Below are 18,928 nucleotides of genomic sequence, written 5' to 3' on the forward strand. Positions count from 1 at the left end.
CTCATCTGCCGATCTCAAACCCAGGAGCTCTCCGTAGTTCTGTGTCGTTGTAGCTTGCTGTCGTGTGCAGCGAAAATAAATTTGCAGACTGTAGAAGAATGTTCTATCGGTGAGCTCATCTGATATATAAATATACACAATGTCGTGCTCATTTTCTCTCGTAAAGACGCATTGCGTTTTTCAGCGAGTATAGAACTGCAGTTATGTTTTCTCCAGCATTATTCAAAAGTCGATGTTTAGACTCGATGATAATCAAACAAAAGTCAGCAGTATAATAAATCATACTTATATAATACATAATGCGAAAATTACGCTCGGAAAACAAACGTTTGCACTGGATTATTATAAAAGTAAGAAGACAAGTTCCCAACGAGAACTTCCTCAACAAACGTATTCACACTCTAAGGAAATTCTTCTGACACAATTACGTATTCATTACATTTTCGTACCATTTTCATTCACATTCATTCGGACTATTTTATCCAGCCGTTGGATCAAGAACTTGCTTTATTACAAGTCTGCCCCTCGGCTGAATCTAGCATTTAAACGAAAACATTAAAACAAAAGGGGTCAAGAACACGAAGATAAAAGGAAAGGATTCGAATCCGAAGATGATGTCGTGATTAATACGTGAACGACTGGGTCTATATAGAAAATACACTTGAATAAGGTAAATGCATTTGTACATCTTTATGTGGCAACTTATTAGTGCTCTTGAGAAGGCGATTTGGGGGAATTTAAGTAAACAATCTAATTAGCTTGCCAAATGGAGGTAATGCTACAGGAAAATCAACTAAACTATATTACAATTTTTTCTTTTGTATTGGTAATTTTCTCACTTTTGAAGACAATGTTTGAATTGTAAAGGATGAAAGCCTTGTTTGAAATGCAAAGGGCGAACTGTGATATTTTTTCTGGAAGGAATTGGATTTAAAGTAATGAAATATATTTTCCTATGTAATTTCTGAAAGAAATTACACTGTAAAAGATAATATATACATACACACACCTCGTGGCGCTGTGGTATAGTTCCCGGCTGCCACTACGGAGGTCTGGGTTCGAATCCCGCCCAGAGTTGAGATAATTTCAGTATCGCTGCGTTGCGGGTCGTTACTCTAACCCTCGTGGGCGGGAAGTTGGGTATGTGTGTGCGTGTAAGGTCACAGCAATACCCATATATCGGTCATATGAGAGCTCTGAGCTCTCTTACGGGAGGGAAATAGCTGTCGATCACGAGCCCAACACGTGATCCAAGACCATGGCGATGGTGAATCACACAAACACACACACACAAATGTGGGACCCCAAAGAGTGAACCACTGTACCACTAAGTCTTATAGAAAAATTTAACACCTGAAGATTATATTTCATATTTACATTATAATGGTATTTGTACAACATGACTCGCAAGACCAACAAATTTGTGACCAAAGCAAGCAGCCCCAGGCACGCAGAAGAACAAAACATTTCCTAGGCGTATAAGAACATAAACAGCCCAGCATTAAGGGGACCCCCCGCTCAAAATCTTATTTTCTGAAGGATCTTGCTGATTTTTTCTGTGTGATATCTAGGTCTGAGGAAACCTTCGCAGCATGAGTTTTATTCAGATCTGACGAATAGTCTTTTATTTTTTAATAAAAAACCTAAAAAATACCATATTTTTGGGCTTCTTTCAAATCCTATCTCCTCTTACAATTTTTATTCGATGTCTTTCATTTTACAGCAAAAGAATCTTCTACATATATAAAAAACAAAATAGAAAGCTTTTTTTTAATATCTTTGTTTAACGCCGAGGAAAAAAAGATATAACAAAAAAAATTATCGAAAAAAAGCAAAATTTTGACTTTGACACGTTATTGAAAAAAATTATTTAACATATGCAAAAAAACTCTCTATTTTGTTTTTTGTCATTTATCTATCTATTAATAGAGACATCATATGCAAAAATCGGTTGAAAATTGAGGGAGGAGATAGACTTTGAGTATCAAAAACTTACATTTTTCAGAAATGAGTGTTAAAGTTTTTTTTTTTTCCTTAGTTTGACTAAATTTTACATTGGACCTCCTAAGACCCATTGAAAACAGGTTCCATTGTATTTTCATGATGATTTTGCATCTTTCAAGTAACTCAGGCACTTTGTACCCTCCTACAGTGTAGGATATTATTCACTCAAAGTGAGGGTCTCATAAGCCGCCACCTCACTCTTTGTCGCAAAGTTTGAGTTCTTGGTCTAGAATGACCCAGCAAGGTAGTCTGATTGCTGGGATTCAGCTCTCTTTCTTTTCTTGGGTTTCCTTTCTGGTGTTGGAACAGGCTCTTGCTGCAATAGGGACATCACTGAGAGGTTTGAGACTCTAAACCCAAGGTGTTGCAACAAGGAGGCATCCTTGTAGCCACTTGTTAGCAAACAGTTGTTTGCGTAGAGACAACTTGTCTGATATAGGTGTAGAGGACAGAGGATCAGGTGCTGAGGATGTGGATGTAGATGGAAGGGAGAGAGCTGCTGGAGGGAGTACTAGTGGTGGTGGCGGAGGTGGTGATAACAAAGTTGATGCTGGGGTTCTTTCTTTCTCCCCTTGAGTTGCTAATGTAGACGTTCTTATCTTCTGCAAGTGTGCCTTTTGTTTGGATAGCTTAGGCATGGCTAATATCTTCAAATATCTCTTCACTGAAAAATAGATGCGAATTTCACACGGCAAATTAGTGAATGCGGCAAGCTAACGTGTACATGTCCTTTACTTTGTAAGGCTCAGGCCACTGCCAGTCGTGCAGGCTGAACTTCCTCACACCACATACTCACGTGCATGCCGGACGTATGAGAAAACTTTATGAGTGTATCAAACGCAAAAAAATGGGGTAAAATATGGTCAAAACGTATGTAAACAATGGTCGTGCGCAGCATGTGGCTGCCGGGGGGAGGGAGGGTAGGCCCTTTAAACACTTTAAAAATGGCGGTACGATAAAAACACTTTACCAGCATCTAGAGCAAGATCCCTACTATGTATTTATGCAATAAAAAAAAATCTAATTTTTCTTAAATCTGGGGGCGGGGGGTCCCCTTAAAACAGCACCTACACAGAATTGCCCATGAAACACACCGTGTATTCCAGATACAGTCACCACACAGAAAACGCAGAAAATGCAAGTTCACACGATCCATCACTCACTCATTCCAGACTACATATTTCCTTCCATTAGAAGCCTATGAGCCAGTCTGATGTACGATGATGCCCGATTCCAAGAAGATACGGTTCCCCTACAAGAGAGGTGAAGGATCGGTTGAACATAATTGCACGGTTCCAGTGATGATCATGATTGAGTTCACCTTTGGCTACATCTTGTCAGTTTCTAGGCAGAGGTCGACCCAGCATGCTGTGGTTCTCACATGTGGCCTGGGGATGGAGTTGGACACGACTACCTGCGCAGTTCGTCTTTGGCAGTTTTGCAGGCATTCTGCTGGGTGTTTTGCATCCCTTCCAAGTTGGCTCCGTTCGCCTAAAATAATAATAATAATAATAATAATAATGATAATGATAATGATAATAATAATAATAATAATAATAATAACAATAATGATAATAATAATTATAATAATAATAATAATAATAATAATAATAATATTAATGATGATGATAATAGAAAAAAATCAGTTTAACGAAAGAAAAAAAAAATCGTGAAAATACTGAAAAGTTTGAAATTCCACTGTGAACATTCCATCATCATTGAAATTACAGCAGGTGAAGCCAAAAATAACAAGACAGCCCCTCTCTGCGAACAGTAGATAAATGTCCTAATAAGTATTTAGGTCTGTAATGGAAATGGGTTTTAGGACCTAGGTATGTGAGGTCTGCATCTTGGATATAAGCTAAAAAATTAGTAAACACGTTTGTACAAAAACTGAACACAAACAGTAAGAAAGAAAGAAAAAGAAGTTGAGAAGTAAATACGTCGCACTCTGCATACACTCCACGCCTCAATATCCACTACTTAATAGTATGTCTACCATTACAAATAGAAATAATTCCTTTTCCTGTCATCCTTACCTTGGATATTAACATTCGAACTTGAGCAACACGACGCCAGAATCGTCATGACTTACATCAAAGACTTACCCTGAATACTTTCTGACAGTGCTGTAAGTTTTTACTGTCGAGAGTGCGCTGGCGGGAGTAGACGAAGTTGAATTCGTTGGTGATAGTAAACACGCTCAAGCAGGAATGGACGCACGCGTACGTCTGATAGTCTGTGTCAAGCACTTGATATGGCACGGTGACTGCACGGTCCAGACGAATATGTAAGAAAATTAATATATATAATATCACGAAAATAAACAGATTAAGAACATAAGAATGAAACAGACTGCAAGAGATCATAAGCCCTACACTAGGCAGTTCCCTGTCCATTACCACTTGCCATCCCCATCCATAAAGTTGTCTAACATTTTCTTAAAACGACTGATAGTTTCAGCGCCCACTGCATGGTTACTAAGTCTATTTCATTCATTGACCACCCTATTAGTAAACCAATACTTTACTATTTCCTTCTTAAATCTAAATGTGTCCAATTTAAATCCATTACTGCGAGTCCTGCTTTGTTGTCTTATTATGATGACCTTGGTTGCGTCACCTTATTAAAGCCTTTGATCCACTTGAACATATCTATTAGATCACCCCGCACTCTGCGTCTTTCCCGAGAGTGTAAGTTAAGGTGCCTAAGCCTCTCTTCATAAGGTAAATTTCTGAGCCCATGTATCATTTTGATCATTCTCCTCTGTACTGAATCTAGTGAATTTATGTCCATCCTACAAGATGGAAACCAAAATTGTACCGCATAGTCATGGATGGGTCTAACTAATGCTAGATAGAGTTTGATAATTACCTCTGCACTCCTATTCGTTACCGTCCAAGCAATGAAACCTAATGCTCTGTTATCTTTATTCCTGGCGCTAACGCACTGTTTTCTGGTATTAAGGTCAGGACTCACTAGAATTCCCAAGTCTCTTGCACTCAGTTTTCTCTAAAAACGTGTTATATAAACTATATCTGTTTTCGGGGTTGTGTAGCCCTATGTTTAGCACGCCGCACTTTGAGATATTGAAGTCCATTTGCCGTTTCACCGACCATGTAAACAATTTGTTAAGATCATTCTATAGAATCTCGGTGTCGTCTCCTGACCTAATTAGGCGTCCTATTTAAGTGTCATCCGCAAACTTACTAACATTACTATTTATCCCATTGTCCAAACCGTTTATGTGTATGATGAACAATAAGGGACCCAAAACCGAGCCCTGGGGAACTCCAATAGAAACACCCCCCTAATTATATTTCACACCATTTATGGTGACCCGCTGATTTTTGGTCACTGATCCAAGCTCTAATTCATTCTAACACTTTTCTTTCTATGCCATGGGCTTTGATTTGATCTAGTAGTCTCTGGTGGGGCACCTTGTCGAACGCTTTGCTAAAGTCAAGGTAAATAACATCGTAACTATCATTATTATCTGACACCTTAAAAACATCAAGCATTTTACCTATAACTGATGTCAAGCTGATTAGCTTGTAGTTGCATATAGACGATTTATCTCCCTTTTTGAAAACAGGAACAACGTTTGCCTGCCCCCAAGCAATTGACATAAAACCAGTGTCTACCGACTTATAAATATTTCTGTTAACTGGTTGTAGATTTCAAATTTACACTATTCATCCCCACTGAAAATCAGATCGCAGTCAGGTACCTATCTAACATCTCCTCAGTGAACACCGAGAGAAAATATTTGTTAAACGCCTCATTTTTTCCTCCGATTCTATTGCGATATTTTCGTAATTTTTAATTGGGTCTATCCTTCCCTTATTTTTTGTTCTGTAGAGATGAATAAACTCCTTTGCATAAAGTCTTCTTTTCATTCCGATCTCGTATTTCAGCCTGTCCATCATCCATTTGGGAGTATTCTATTCATCCGTATTGACTTGAGGGGAATAAATTTATTTTGTGCATTTAGAATTTAAGCTGTTAGGTTACTGTATATTTTATCCGAATCGTTGACCGAGCTATTGACCTCGCGCTTGTAAGTGACCTGACCCAAGGTACACATATTCCCCTCCGTGACCCGAAAACTGACCGCGCTAATGACGTCCGAACTGACCGTGTATCTAACCTCGTCACAGACCCCTGGGTCGGTCTCGTAAGTGATCAATTGTCTTTGAATACTTTCTCATCTCATCAAAATTGGCTCTCCTGAAGTAAGGTACTAGAACATTATTCGTACTATTTAATTCTTCCGAAATAATATTAGATATTTTTTTCTTGATGATCACTAGAGCCTAGAATATCTCTCACTTTTACCTTTCTCGTTAGGTGCAAATTATTAGTTAAAAGTAAGTTTAGAGTATTCTCTCACCTCGTAGGATCGGCAATAATTTGTCTTAGAAAATTATCTTGCACCACATCTAAGAAATTTTGCGCTTCCTGATACTCTGACATAATTTCCCAATGTTTTCTATAATTAAAATCTCCCATGACCCCAACGTTTTTGTACTGGGACGCCCTGCGAATTTCATGAATCAGGGGATCAGTCTGCTCAAGGCTGAGGCTAGGTCTATAGAGGACGCCAGTAACAAGTTTCTTATTCTTGCCTATAATCTCCACTCAAACAAATTCCGTACTATCCTCTCTCTTAATCGAATTATAGTAATAACGATAATGATGATAATAATTAAGCAGCAAGTTTAATCAACAAACACCAGTACTCTTCTACAAAATAAATAGATTAATGAATAAATAAATAAATAAAACAATAAACAAAATAAGGGATACCAAAATATTGATAACAACAAAAACAATAAATAAATAAGATAAACAAACGAGTACATAAACTTACATCCTGCCACAAAGTCGGTACTAAAGTCGCCCGTGTTTGGAGATTTCTGATTCAAAGTGCTCGACGTGGAGGCGGGCTCTCCACTATGCTTCCTTCCTTGGCTCGACACTTTCAACGCTTTAGAACCTGCATGCCCAAATATTCAGGTTAGTACATAACAGTTATAAAAAGAAAAAAAAAATGGAGGGAGCTTAATGACATAAACAATTATTTCAAGCCAGGAATAGATTTTTTTTCTTGTAGTATGTGTGTGCGTGTTACATGATGTTATTGTGCATCTTGATTTTTTAGATTTTTAAATAATTATATTTCTAAGTATATATTAGATAAAAATCTGCTTACGTCTCCTCACTCTTACCTTGAAGAGAATAAACACTGGCCAAACACGTTTCAATAGGCTGAAATATGCTGGGCTTCGCCTGTATTTCGAACCAAGTCCCAACATACTGCAAAAACAAGGTGCCAAATTTGTAACAAGGTATTAAGATTAAATTCAAAATACAAATGGTTGAATTCTAAATGCAGATTTAAGATTTCTAAATACAACTAATAGGGTCGCTATTAAGATTAAATTCTAAATACAACCTAGTTTATTTTCCTTTCCCATTGCACTATTGTACATGACTTACTAATGTAGTGGTTAGCGTCAAGGGCTGTCAATGCTGTAGGCCCTAGTTCGTGCCTCTCCCAGGGCGTGGTTAGTTACTAGGGTATATTGTAACGCAACAGCCATTAAGGGCGTAAAAAAGATCACATTACTAAAAGCTATTACTGTCTCCCATGAGCAAGGGGATGAGCGTGTGATGATTAACCCATATATCAATTTGAGTTCTGAGCTCTCATCCGATTGTGTGACAGCTGCCTATCACGAGTCCAACCTGTGATCCATCTATGAAGAATCATTTAAGCTTCCGACCTTGTTTTTTTTTTTTGCAGACGTACTGGTCGAACTGAGTCCTACTTCTGCCCACCTCAATGAGACGCTCTAGGTCAAATTTCAATTTAATTCCAATTTTATTTGGTTTGAAAAGTTGCAAAACGCAATTCAAACCTATGAACAAGAACATGGTTGTAAGCTGTATGGTAGGTTTGGTTAGGTTAAGTAGGTTAGGATGATAGCCGATTTTAATAGTGAATACGGCACAATTGGTGCAATGCTGTCTTAGCTATTATGATCGGCTATGAATACCCCAGTGACGTAAGTGATGACGTTGGATTTACGCATGCTCAGAACACTCGTACTCCTAGCCGTCCTTTGCGCTGATTTTAATCTTATCATTCCAATTGTAAGCTCTTTTTTGGAATTGCTAAGTTTCAGTTCGTCTTGTTGTGCTAAAATTTACTTATATTTCATATTTGGTGCCTTAGATCACAGATTCGTGATTTTCCAGCCTCTAGGGTTTAGTGTCGTTTCTCCTTATTTAGTGGTTATGGTTGCTGATTCTACTTTGTCTACAATTTTGATTCGTTTCTCTGTTGATTTATAGCATCTCCCCGTCACTTTTTAACATCATTCTCCCCCACTCTTCCATATATTTATTTGCTATTTATCTAATTTCATGTCACATTCTCTAGTTCTTTTTCTATTTCTACCATACATTTTATGTTCAACTGGTGCCCCCCTCCACCCAAAAAATCGGAATTCACCACTTGCTCTGAAATCAGTTCATAATTATTTCAGTAAGTTATTTCTGGAATTTCTTGTCATCTGTAATTCTTTACTTCCCCGCCTTGACCATATTTATATTTTCGTTATTTTACAAGTATTTTTTCTCCACCTCGATAACTCCTTTTATCTATTCGTGTTTTGCTGTAGTCATCTGTATCTGATCATATTTATCTTGTATATTGTAAAGATCGTGCATTTGTCTAAGAGCTGCAATTGTCTGCTTGTGTCTGCATTTACCTAATCTGCATTCGAAACATACTAGTATAACCTGCTGCAACGTCAAGTGTACCTTGCCGGCCGCACTTTCTCGCTCGAGAGGTTGGCAACAACGTACCTTCGTAATATCGAAGTTAGCCATTGGTCTGGCCTTCGGACACGACGCTCGGACATTCACCGCGAGCAAGATGCTAAAGGTCAGCGTAAAGATGGTCGTGTAGCCTCGGAGGCCCATGGTTTTTGCTGTAGATAAAAAAGGAGAAAACGTATGAGAAGAATGTCTGAGTTGTGCAATAAAGCGAATACTTTACGCAACCGAGCATGTGCGTCCTTGCGCAATGGTGATTTGGTCGATATGCATCGGAGTTTGTTGTAGTTTTTTTTTTTTTTGTCATCCTATGAAATTGTTTGTTATTAGCCAGAATTAAATATTTGAGTAGTACGACAACAGTAAACTGGTTGATGTTTACTTTGACCATCAGTATACATAATTGCAATTGTATTATGTAATGTAAAGAGTATGACTATGAGAAGATGAAATAACGTCAGCCAGTAGGAACTCCATAGACCTTCTCTCAGTGTTGAGACGACAGTTTACTAGTTCCTGCTTTCTAGAATTTCTCCAATATTAATCATTTTTATTGATAATAAGCTGACCATGAAAGAATAATAATATTACGTATAATGTTTCAAAACTGTATCACATTCGTATATTTTGTAGTAAAGCAATATTTATACAAATAGTAGTGAAAAAGGTGTGTGATAGGGCTGTGTAGAACGACTTCTATGACGTAGGTCATGACCCTTGTGACACACTTTTATGGATTGAAGCAGTGATTCTCAATTAGGGATTTAATTTAACCTCTGATGTGCCTTGTATAATTTTTACTTTTTCACGGGAGTGAAGAATGAATTGTTAGATATATTAACCTGAGGGGAGTAAATAACAGATTGGTTCAGGCGAAGTCAGAGGTTTCTAAAGCGGACGCAAAGAATAAGAGAAGTGAGGGACAGCAAGATATGTCATAGGAAGTAAAAGAATGTTGGATCAAGAAATTGAGATATACCGAATTAGATCGACATTTTTTTTGAGGGGGAGAGAAGTGGTGTATAATGAATAGGTGGGAAAAATGGAAAGAAAAAATATTCTAGCAGAGCTGAGGGATAAAACGTTACGAAAAGGTTAAAAAAAATAATGCGAGGTATCAAAAATATAAACAAGATGAAAGGGGTGATGCACCAACTACGCGATAATGTACAGATTTGGAAAGCATATTTCAAATATTTCATTGACTGCGAGGCTGTGGTCGTAGGTGGGGTGTTGGTTGGGGTAACATGCATCTGATTTTTTTTTTTTCAGAGAGCGAAAGAGTGTAGCGCCACTCTTTAAAGCCAAAAACAATTAAATAAGTAGATAAATGCATAAATAAATGAATATATTATCCGAGACCATTTTAAAATGTTAGGTTTAAAAATAAGGTCACAGATTTTTAGCACATACAGAAAATATCATATGGGAGAGAAGGAAGGTCTTTTGAAAGGTACGGATCTCCTTATGAATTAACTTTTTGCCTCGTAGCACAAGAACTAAGAGGCAGTTCAGTCGTGCATACCACTTAAAAATGGCCCTCGCGTACTCGTCAAATGAATGCTAATAAGACTTCATTAACTAACAAATGGCAGGTGTCTGTCGTAAACGGAGAGAGGGGGATACACTTGAAGGTTAAATCTCAAATGCATGTACGCGTATGTTGAGGGGGGAGAGGTTCAGTATGGAAACGTAACTGAGTCAAGGCTGCTGTAAAGTATTGAAATACGCGCACACACACACACACTAATTAAGCGGGTATTGGGAGGCATATTTCATGGGAAACAAAAGGAAGGAATACAAAAATCTTGGAAGGTAGTTAAAACCACAAGTTGACGGAAATGGCGATTGGTGACAGTTGTAGTGAATTTGGTATCGATGGAGAGCAGCCAGTTTAGAGCAGCGCCTACAAAACACGTAAGCAGTTCTTTCGGAAGCCTATAACACCCTCTGCCTCGACCACCAGGCCTGCTCCTTTTTTTCTTAACAAAAATTTAAGCACTACAACCTCACCACTGCCCCCTTCCTCTTAGCGCCCGTCAGCCACAGGGAGACGCCGCCTCATCAGGTCCCTTTGGAAGCCCGGAGAGAGATTAAGCTTCAGCACCGCCCCCCCCCATCTTTCCACCTCCATTCAGACGAATGCTACGTTATCCTGATGACGAACATGTGGGGTTTGGTCACTACTATAGCGAGTGCCATTGCCTGGGAATGGAGGACACAATTTTGACGGCTTGCGCTGCTCCACTTCTTGGCCCCGCCCCTCCCTCACGAACTACTGGGAACTTGACTGCCTCTGCTCCCGTATCATCCTCGAGGCGAGGACCAACCTTGCCCCCCCCCCCAACACCCCCGACACCCACCAGACTTCCAACTCCAGGGGGTCGTACCCCGCACCACAGGACAGAACCACACCCTCGCATCCCCCCCCCCCATCAGACTGAATGGGCACAGGAATGGACAGCTTGCTCCTACCTAGCCTTCCTTCCTTAGACTCCAGCAAAACATCGGTTTGCAGATAGAACCTTGACGACCGAGGAGGAGATAGAGATGGATTAGGTCCAGCTACTCCCCCTCCTTAGATAACTCCTCCTCCTTCTCCTCCGTCGTCTTTGACCGACCACCATTCACACCACGAGGAGTGGTTCGTTATGTCATGGGAAACGCCACAAGAGTTGCTAATGCGTCCTAACGTTCCCTCCGGCATTTCTAGGGGAGAAACGAGTCCTACGCAGCTCCGGACAACTTCAAGGTCAAGGTACGAGCTACTGCTAACCAAAGTACACACACACACACAAACAAGGTGTGTGTGTGTATGTGTGTAAAGTTACAGCATTACCCTGCGCTTTAAGCCCTCATATGAGAGGATAATAGCTGTTAATCATGAGACCAACACTTAATCCAAGACCATGACGAACCACACACATACACACAAGATTGAGAGGATACCTTAGGCAGGCAACAACCAGCCTGACAGAAAACCATAAGAGAAGAGACTAAAACGATTGAATCCGCCAACATTGAAAGACCGAAGAGAGAGGGGTGAAATGTTTACGATGTTCAACTCACTAAAGGGAAAGACTGCAGTGACAGGAGAGAATGGGAGGGCTTCAAGAAGTCACAAGAATAAGGTTTCTCATAGTGATGCATAAATCCGGAAAAATACATGATTTTGAATTTAGGTGTGATAGAGAATAACGAGACATAGCCCAAGTTGGAACTATGCATGGAATTGAAGCTAGATATTATAATTGGAGAGAGAGACAGGACGAGCATTGCTCCTTATATACATATTATAGTTAGGTGAACATACACACACACCTAAATTTCTTGGTAAAATGAAAAGCGTTATAAGAAATAGGTATCTGAGGATGAACGCAAAGAAGTTGTATGAAGTAGTAATTTTGATGGCGGTATTGTATGGAACGGAGACTTAGAATTTGAAGGGAGCAGAAAGTAAGAACCTAAACTTGTTTGAGAAGTGCTTGAGGAGTATGGCAGGGTCGACAAATGAGATTTGGATGGGAATGTTGTGGCTGTAGGGAGGGTCTATGCTTTTACTCAGCTGCCACCTACCCTCACTCCGCGCTTATAAAGGTGAAAATTTTTTGTGGTGCGTGTATGTATGTATGTATGTATGTATGTATGTATGTATACAGAAGGGGGTTCTAGTCCTCTTGAGAGTGAGTTCGTAGTAAAGTCATTCAACATTAAATACATGAAAATAAATAGACATTTACCTAAATGAACAAATAAATAAATAAATAAATTAATAAATAAGCAAACAAGTAAATAGACAGATGAATAGATAAATAAATAAATAGGTCAAGCGAATCATGTATTTTGAATCGACACTTGTATCAATGACAGTTACGCTCCAAGATACCGAAAAGGTGATTGGTGTAGGACAACAGTGTCAAAAGAAAGTATGTGGTTAAAGAGATATGAAGGTGTTATTAATATGGTATTCAAAAGACTATGAAAAAGAAGTGAGTGTAAGTTACCTGAGACCAAATAATGCAGAGGTCAGACACAAAGTAAATGATTAAAAAATAAATATGGATTTGGCGGGAAGGACAGTGTATGCGCACCCATGATACATCAAAAATATACAAATGTAATTTCCGTTTTTAAGTATTAAGTATATTTATGTTCGTATTAGTGTCTTCATAATTAAAGTGCCCTTTTTTCTATAAAATAATACTGATGCAACAAATATCAATGAAATATTTGCATAGTTCTGATGAATCATAGGTCAGGTTAGTGTTGCGTTGGTTTGAATTTGTCAGCAACGATGTTCCTCCGATGATTGCCCAAGAGAACGACGGTTGAAGGAGGGCAGAGGATGGAGTAGAAAGAAATATAGATAAATAAATACAGGGAGATAGAGAGGGAAGCATTGCAAAATGTCACACTTGGTCATCAATCTATTGAGTCATATTCTTGGACGTATCGCTGACTGAGAGAACAAGTATGAAATGAATGACTGGTGAGCGTGAATTACAGGACAATAGGTGAATAGGCTCGATCTGGGGTGTCGCTTACAGGATTATATATTGTGACAAGTGAACTAAATTACATCGTCCTATGTCCACAAAGTAAATAAATGTGCACACATTATATATATATATATATATATATATATATATATATATATATATATATATATATATATATATATATATATATATATATATATAAACTGCTCACATGTACCTGAAAATGCTGTCCTATATAATTCAATTAGACACTATTGGATTTATATATTCACAAATATATAATTTCTGTATTTCTCCTAAACACTCCACCAACAAACGGTAGTTTAACGATGGCAATACGGTATAACAACAGAAAGCAATCTTAAATCTGGAAAAACTGATCAAAACACCATACACGCATGCGCGTACCTAACCTTTGCAAAAATAAACTGTGCGAGTCAAGGAAGAATGAAGACACTTGTTGCCTGTGAACTCTTGCAACACGTAAGACACTTATCAGTAGATCGATAACGAAGCTTTGCTCATTCGGTATGGATGTGGGTAAGAAGTTCCTAAAAGATGATTGGGACTTATCTCGTTGGAGCCCACTCTTGCGTCTCTTGCGTTGTTGGAACTCTACCTCTGCGCCACCGATCCTACCGATATATATCATACCCCTGGCATCTTGAAAGAATTGCCAGTGAGTGTAAATTTACCTGATTTTATTTGGTAATTGTTTATGTACCCATTTATCTAATAACTCTTCCAAGATACAGATTAACAATTTACTATTCATTTTCAATTTATGTTTTACATTTTTCTTGTACAGGATAGCATGAAAAATCTGCTTATAATAAGTATGGCAAACTGCCGAACGAGGAACTTGCTATGACTTTGCTACGGTTTTGTTTGGCTCGAACCTAGTTAATTTAAAACGACATTATTTTCAGACCAATCGCGCCTGATAAATGAGTGAATGTAAACAATACTAATTAACCTCTTCGCTACCGAGAGGGAGCCATGGAAATTAATAGAACTACCTGCCCTCAGAGAAAGAGAAAGCGCCATCTGGTATAGGAAATATACTAAACAATGATCCCTTTGATTCCATACGGGTGCCATGGAGATTAATAAAATTCTAGTGGAAGCCAGAACAAATGGGAAATTACCACGCGATGTGGAATAGTCAAAATAAGTTATATATTTTTCGGAGTAACCGAAATTACATCATTGATGCATAAATAAGAAAGCCTAGCGGCAGCAGGAATGAAAGAGAAAGTGGTCTAGCAAAACGGGTGATAAGCGGTGTCTGCGTTACCTCATATATATTTGGACAGCATCTACGGTTCGGAGGCGTGCTGGTCTCGCATTCGCTTAGTTGAGGGTTCGAATCCCGCACTTCTCTCTGATTCCCAGCAGTGACTGATACTTGCCTCCAAGCGCATAGAGCTTCTTACCTTCTACAGTTGATCGAGATAGCCGGGGGTGTTCCCCTCGGTTGAACAGATTTTTTAGGAGGCAACAAGAAACAGATATATATATAAGAGGGATCTCCCACGTCTATTTCTTATGTTACTTTTCTCTACACACACACACACACACACACACACACACACACACACACACACACACACACACACACACACACACACACATATATATATATATATTTATAATATATATATATATATATATATATATATATATATATATATGCGAATAAATCACAAAAACACGTGCTTCACAAAATATGTAATAAAACAACTTGAAAAATAAAATGAAGTGACCGAACGTTTTCGTCATTTTAAGGCATTTTCAAAGGCTTGAAAATGTCCTAAATAGACAACAACGTTCGGTCACCTTTCATATTACTTTCCAAGTTTTGCGTTTTAGATTTTTTCTTGAAAACATTGCTGAAGCTTCTCTGATACCCTTTTACAAACTACTACACAGCCTTTAAGAGATAAGAAAATATACCAGTATACACACACATACACACACACACACACATACACACACACACACACACACACATACACACACACACACACACACACACACACACACACACACACACACACACACACACACACACACACACACACACACACACACATATATATATATATATATATATATATATATATATATACATACATATATATATATATTAGTTTGTAAAAGAGTATCGGGGGGGGGGCTCAGCAATGTTTTCAAGAAAAAATCTGAAACGCAAAACTTTTCAAATAAACAATTAAAATAAATGCACAAATAAATAGACACATTAATGAGCAGAAATAAAAAAAAATCATCAATAAACAAATAAACATACAATTAGAAAAACAAACGAATAAATGAATAGATAGAGGGACACCTAGATATACAAATAAATATATAAATCAATCAATCAATAGATGTTCAGAATATTTTCTCTGAAATAAAACGACAATCGCTCTGTCAAATATTGTAACTGATTTTCCATGAACCCAGATATAAACGCGTGCAACACAGACATACATATACACTCGGTGGCGCAAATGGTACAGCAATGAACTGCCACGTAAGTGGCCTGGAGTTCCTTGTTCGAATCCGACCCAAAGCCGAAATTATTTCGGTACCGCTGCGCTTCGGGTCGCTACTCTGACTCCCGTGGGCGGGGAGTTGGGTGTGTGTGTGTGTGCAAGGTCATAGCATTACCCATAGATCGGACCTACGAGCTCTGAGCTCTCTTCCAGGAGGGAAATAGCTGTTGATCACGAGTCCAACACGTGATCCATAGACCAAGTGAATAAATGTACACACATATACACACATACGCACACATGCATACACACACACACACAATTCTGAGATGTCGAACTTTAACTGGTGTGATTGGAAGAGGGACACCAGATAGAAGGTGGAGAGACGAGGTAGAGAAGTTTGCAGGAATGACGTGGTAGAGGTTGGCGGAATTGTGTGAGTTATGGTATGCTATGGAAGAGGCTTTTGTTCAGCAATGGACTCAGGATGGCTGATTTGATTGACTTTTGATTAAATGTGAATTTTAATTCTATTGCAGAATTACAAGGAGTAGAAATGTCTGCAATTTTGCCTTGAACCTAGATATATACAATTAAATAGATGCGCGTACATACTGTGCAACAGTGAAGTACAGCTATATGAAAAGATAATATCTTTATCGTCGTACGATAGTTCCTAAAATTTAGAACCAGGCAGGAATTTTCCTCGACTGAACAAAATCGTTTGCCAACAGGCAGAGCAAAATTCATTAAATTGGTCTACACAAGAAAAGATAGTTCTCTATACTGGGATTTGTTAGATAAAAAAATAAATATTTGGAACGAAAATTCACTTCGAAAATATACAGGAATATTATACCTTTTATATCTATTTATTGATCTATTTTTATTCATTTATTTACTTATTTATCTATTTATTCGTTTTATTTATCTATTATCTATCTATATTTGTTTGTTTATTTGTTTATTCATTAATTCATTTATCTATTCCTTCATTTAATCATTTCAATGTGTTTAATTATTGTATCCTACATTTTATCAAGTTCAGATTTTTTTCCCTCATTGAAGAAAAATATCTTAAATTCAGAAACTCTCAATTCAGAAAAAATATATGTTAGATTACCTGAAGGCAGCCAAAATAAGCACATAAACACATTTGCGCATTCGATGCGATATGCGAGCAGGAGGGAGTTGCAATTTCATCGTGAGAAGAAAATACAGAAAAACACGAGTTTATCATACAATTAAGTAAACACACACATGATAAACATATGCAAAATTCCAATAACCAAGATATGGGAGGCCAATAACTGACCATCAAGACTGCTATCCCCGCTGTCCGAGTGTCTGAATTAAGGGACGGCCACGTATTGGCTCCAGAGCTCTGTGGTATATATTAGCACCATTATCACGCCATCACCAAGGGCAGCCTCACCCAGGAACACTCAAGGATTCTATCCTGTACAAGCATCAAGTCGACGTGGCAACTGGGCATCCCGGAAGGTACTGGAAATGGAGAAGAGATTACTGTCTCATTTGTTAGGGTGGGGCTTGTTGTCCGTGCGGACCATAAATCGCAACGCTCGAAAAGTTTCTTTGTCTTTTGTTTTATTGACAATGAACTAAACCTAGAAAATCGGGTTCATGTCTATTTAAATTCTTGAATACTGTTCACAGACCTAAATCTGTGTAATCAGAGAAGGGCAAAATTTAATCTTGAAGCAGGACCTCATGAGCTAGCTTTTACCTTGTATATTGCAGTTAGGTAAATGTAATTAAGTAAATGGTAAATACACACATACGAACACATGGCTTACTGGTGTAGTGGTGTAGTAATTCCTTTCTTACTTAGTTATTGCATATATTTATTGTATACGTAACTCTCCTTTATTGTATATGTAATACTCATTTATTATACATGTAGTACGTAATCTCAATATATATTTATTGTAAATGTTTTGTATAAGTAAGCCTATGTAGTTATTACATTATATAAGTGCCCTATACACAATTATATAACCGTTTATATACGTCATTAGGCATACGCCCCAAGCGTATGCGCTGGTGCCAATTTTACGTGCTATAGCATTAAGGTATTTAGTATAACGTTACCCTTAAACGTTTTGCACACATATTCCTCATTATATGTAATTATCCTCTTATTTCAGTATATTCTTATGTATATATCTATGTGTTTGTCTGTATTGTTCTGCCTAATCTTTTCTCCGCCTGGCAACGGAATACCAGGAAAGTGGGCTACGAGAACGTGCCCATATCCTGGCTAGGCCTCCAGCAGCGCCTGGAGAGGCAGATTACTTCCTGACCTGCGTGTGCGTAGATCGATGTAATAAACTCCCAACAGAAAAACAGCGTGTTTGCACTTAACCACAGTGGCACTACTGTCGCCTGCTAATTTTGTGGTCTGAGTTCGGTCCCGCCCAGGGCTGGAAAGCATTACAGTACTGCATGCCGGCACCCCTGGTCTAGTGGGCAAGGAGTGGGGTGTGTGTGTGTATGAGCTCTGAGCCCTCATTCGGGAGGATAATAGCTGTCGAACACAGATCCAGCACGTGATCCAAGACCATGGTGAATCACGCATTTGTACACATATACGCACAAGCCCAGGGTGAAGGGCATATGCCAAACGGAAACAATTTATAGAAAAAGAAGGCAATGTAAATATTTTAGACAAAGGAGACAATGCGAAAACGTCAGTGAGAAGAAGGGGAGCACAGGATCGAAGCAATAAACACACACAAAAAAAAGGAAAAAAAAAAAAATATATATATATATATATATATATATATATATATATATATATATAAATATATCTATATATATCTATATCTATATTGAGCGAAATTGGATAAACCCACATCTCGGGATCAGTCGATTTCCTTGGCCTGTCGACTTTCTTTTCTTGTGGTCACTTCTCATTAATTAACCCCTTCGTCTGAATACGATCACCTAACGACAAACAGAACAGATGTTGAAATCATCAGAAGGAGTGAAAACAAAAAAAATCGTCATTGTAGCGTTTTCGTCAACAAACGCAATACTCCCTGAGAACTCGATCGA

General features: G+C 38.3%; 1 protein-coding gene across 3 annotated transcripts; it reads right to left on the reverse strand.

The window, feature by feature from the left end:
- Positions 1-265: 265 nt before the first annotated feature.
- On the reverse strand, positions 266-13,953 carry LOC143024717 (crustacyanin-A2 subunit-like). 3 transcript variants are annotated; one of them, XM_076183782.1, is made up of 6 exons: positions 13,763-13,953; positions 8,881-9,005; positions 7,236-7,323; positions 6,878-7,003; positions 4,113-4,273; positions 266-3,495 (listed from the first exon to the last, which is right to left on the reverse strand). In XM_076183782.1, the coding sequence occupies exons 2-6, from the start codon at positions 8,995-8,997 to the stop codon at positions 3,415-3,417; spliced, it is 573 nt and encodes a 190-aa protein (XP_076039897.1). In that variant the 5' UTR covers positions 8,998-9,005; positions 13,763-13,953; the 3' UTR covers positions 266-3,414. The 3 variants fall into 3 exon arrangements, with proteins under 3 accessions (XP_076039897.1, XP_076039898.1, XP_076039899.1); XM_076183783.1 differs by having other exon boundaries at positions 13,758-13,953; XM_076183784.1 differs by lacking the exon at positions 13,763-13,953 and adding an exon at positions 10,864-10,949.
- Positions 13,954-18,928: the final 4,975 nt, after the last annotated feature.

Source organism: Oratosquilla oratoria, chromosome 4 (genome assembly GCF_046742065.1).
Source record: "Oratosquilla oratoria isolate Oo_2021 chromosome 4, ASM4674206v1, whole genome shotgun sequence".
Classification (NCBI taxonomy): domain Eukaryota; kingdom Metazoa; phylum Arthropoda; class Malacostraca; order Stomatopoda; family Squillidae; genus Oratosquilla; species Oratosquilla oratoria.

What these genes read in the sequence shown, in the direction of transcription:
- LOC143024717 (XM_076183782.1), bottom strand. Translation starts at nt 8,997, where the DNA reads ATGGGCCTCCGAGGCTACACGACCATCTTTACGCTGACCTTTAGCATC. An exon ending in CAGTGTTTATTCTCTTCAAG is followed by an intron (nt 7,004 to 7,235) that starts GTAAGAGTGAGG and finishes TTGGGCATGCAG; the next exon opens with GTTCTAAAGCGTTGAAAGTG. An exon ending in ACTGTCAGAAAGTATTCAGG is followed by an intron (nt 3,496 to 4,112) that starts GTAAGTCTTTGA and finishes TTATTATTTTAG; the next exon opens with GCGAACGGAGCCAACTTGGA.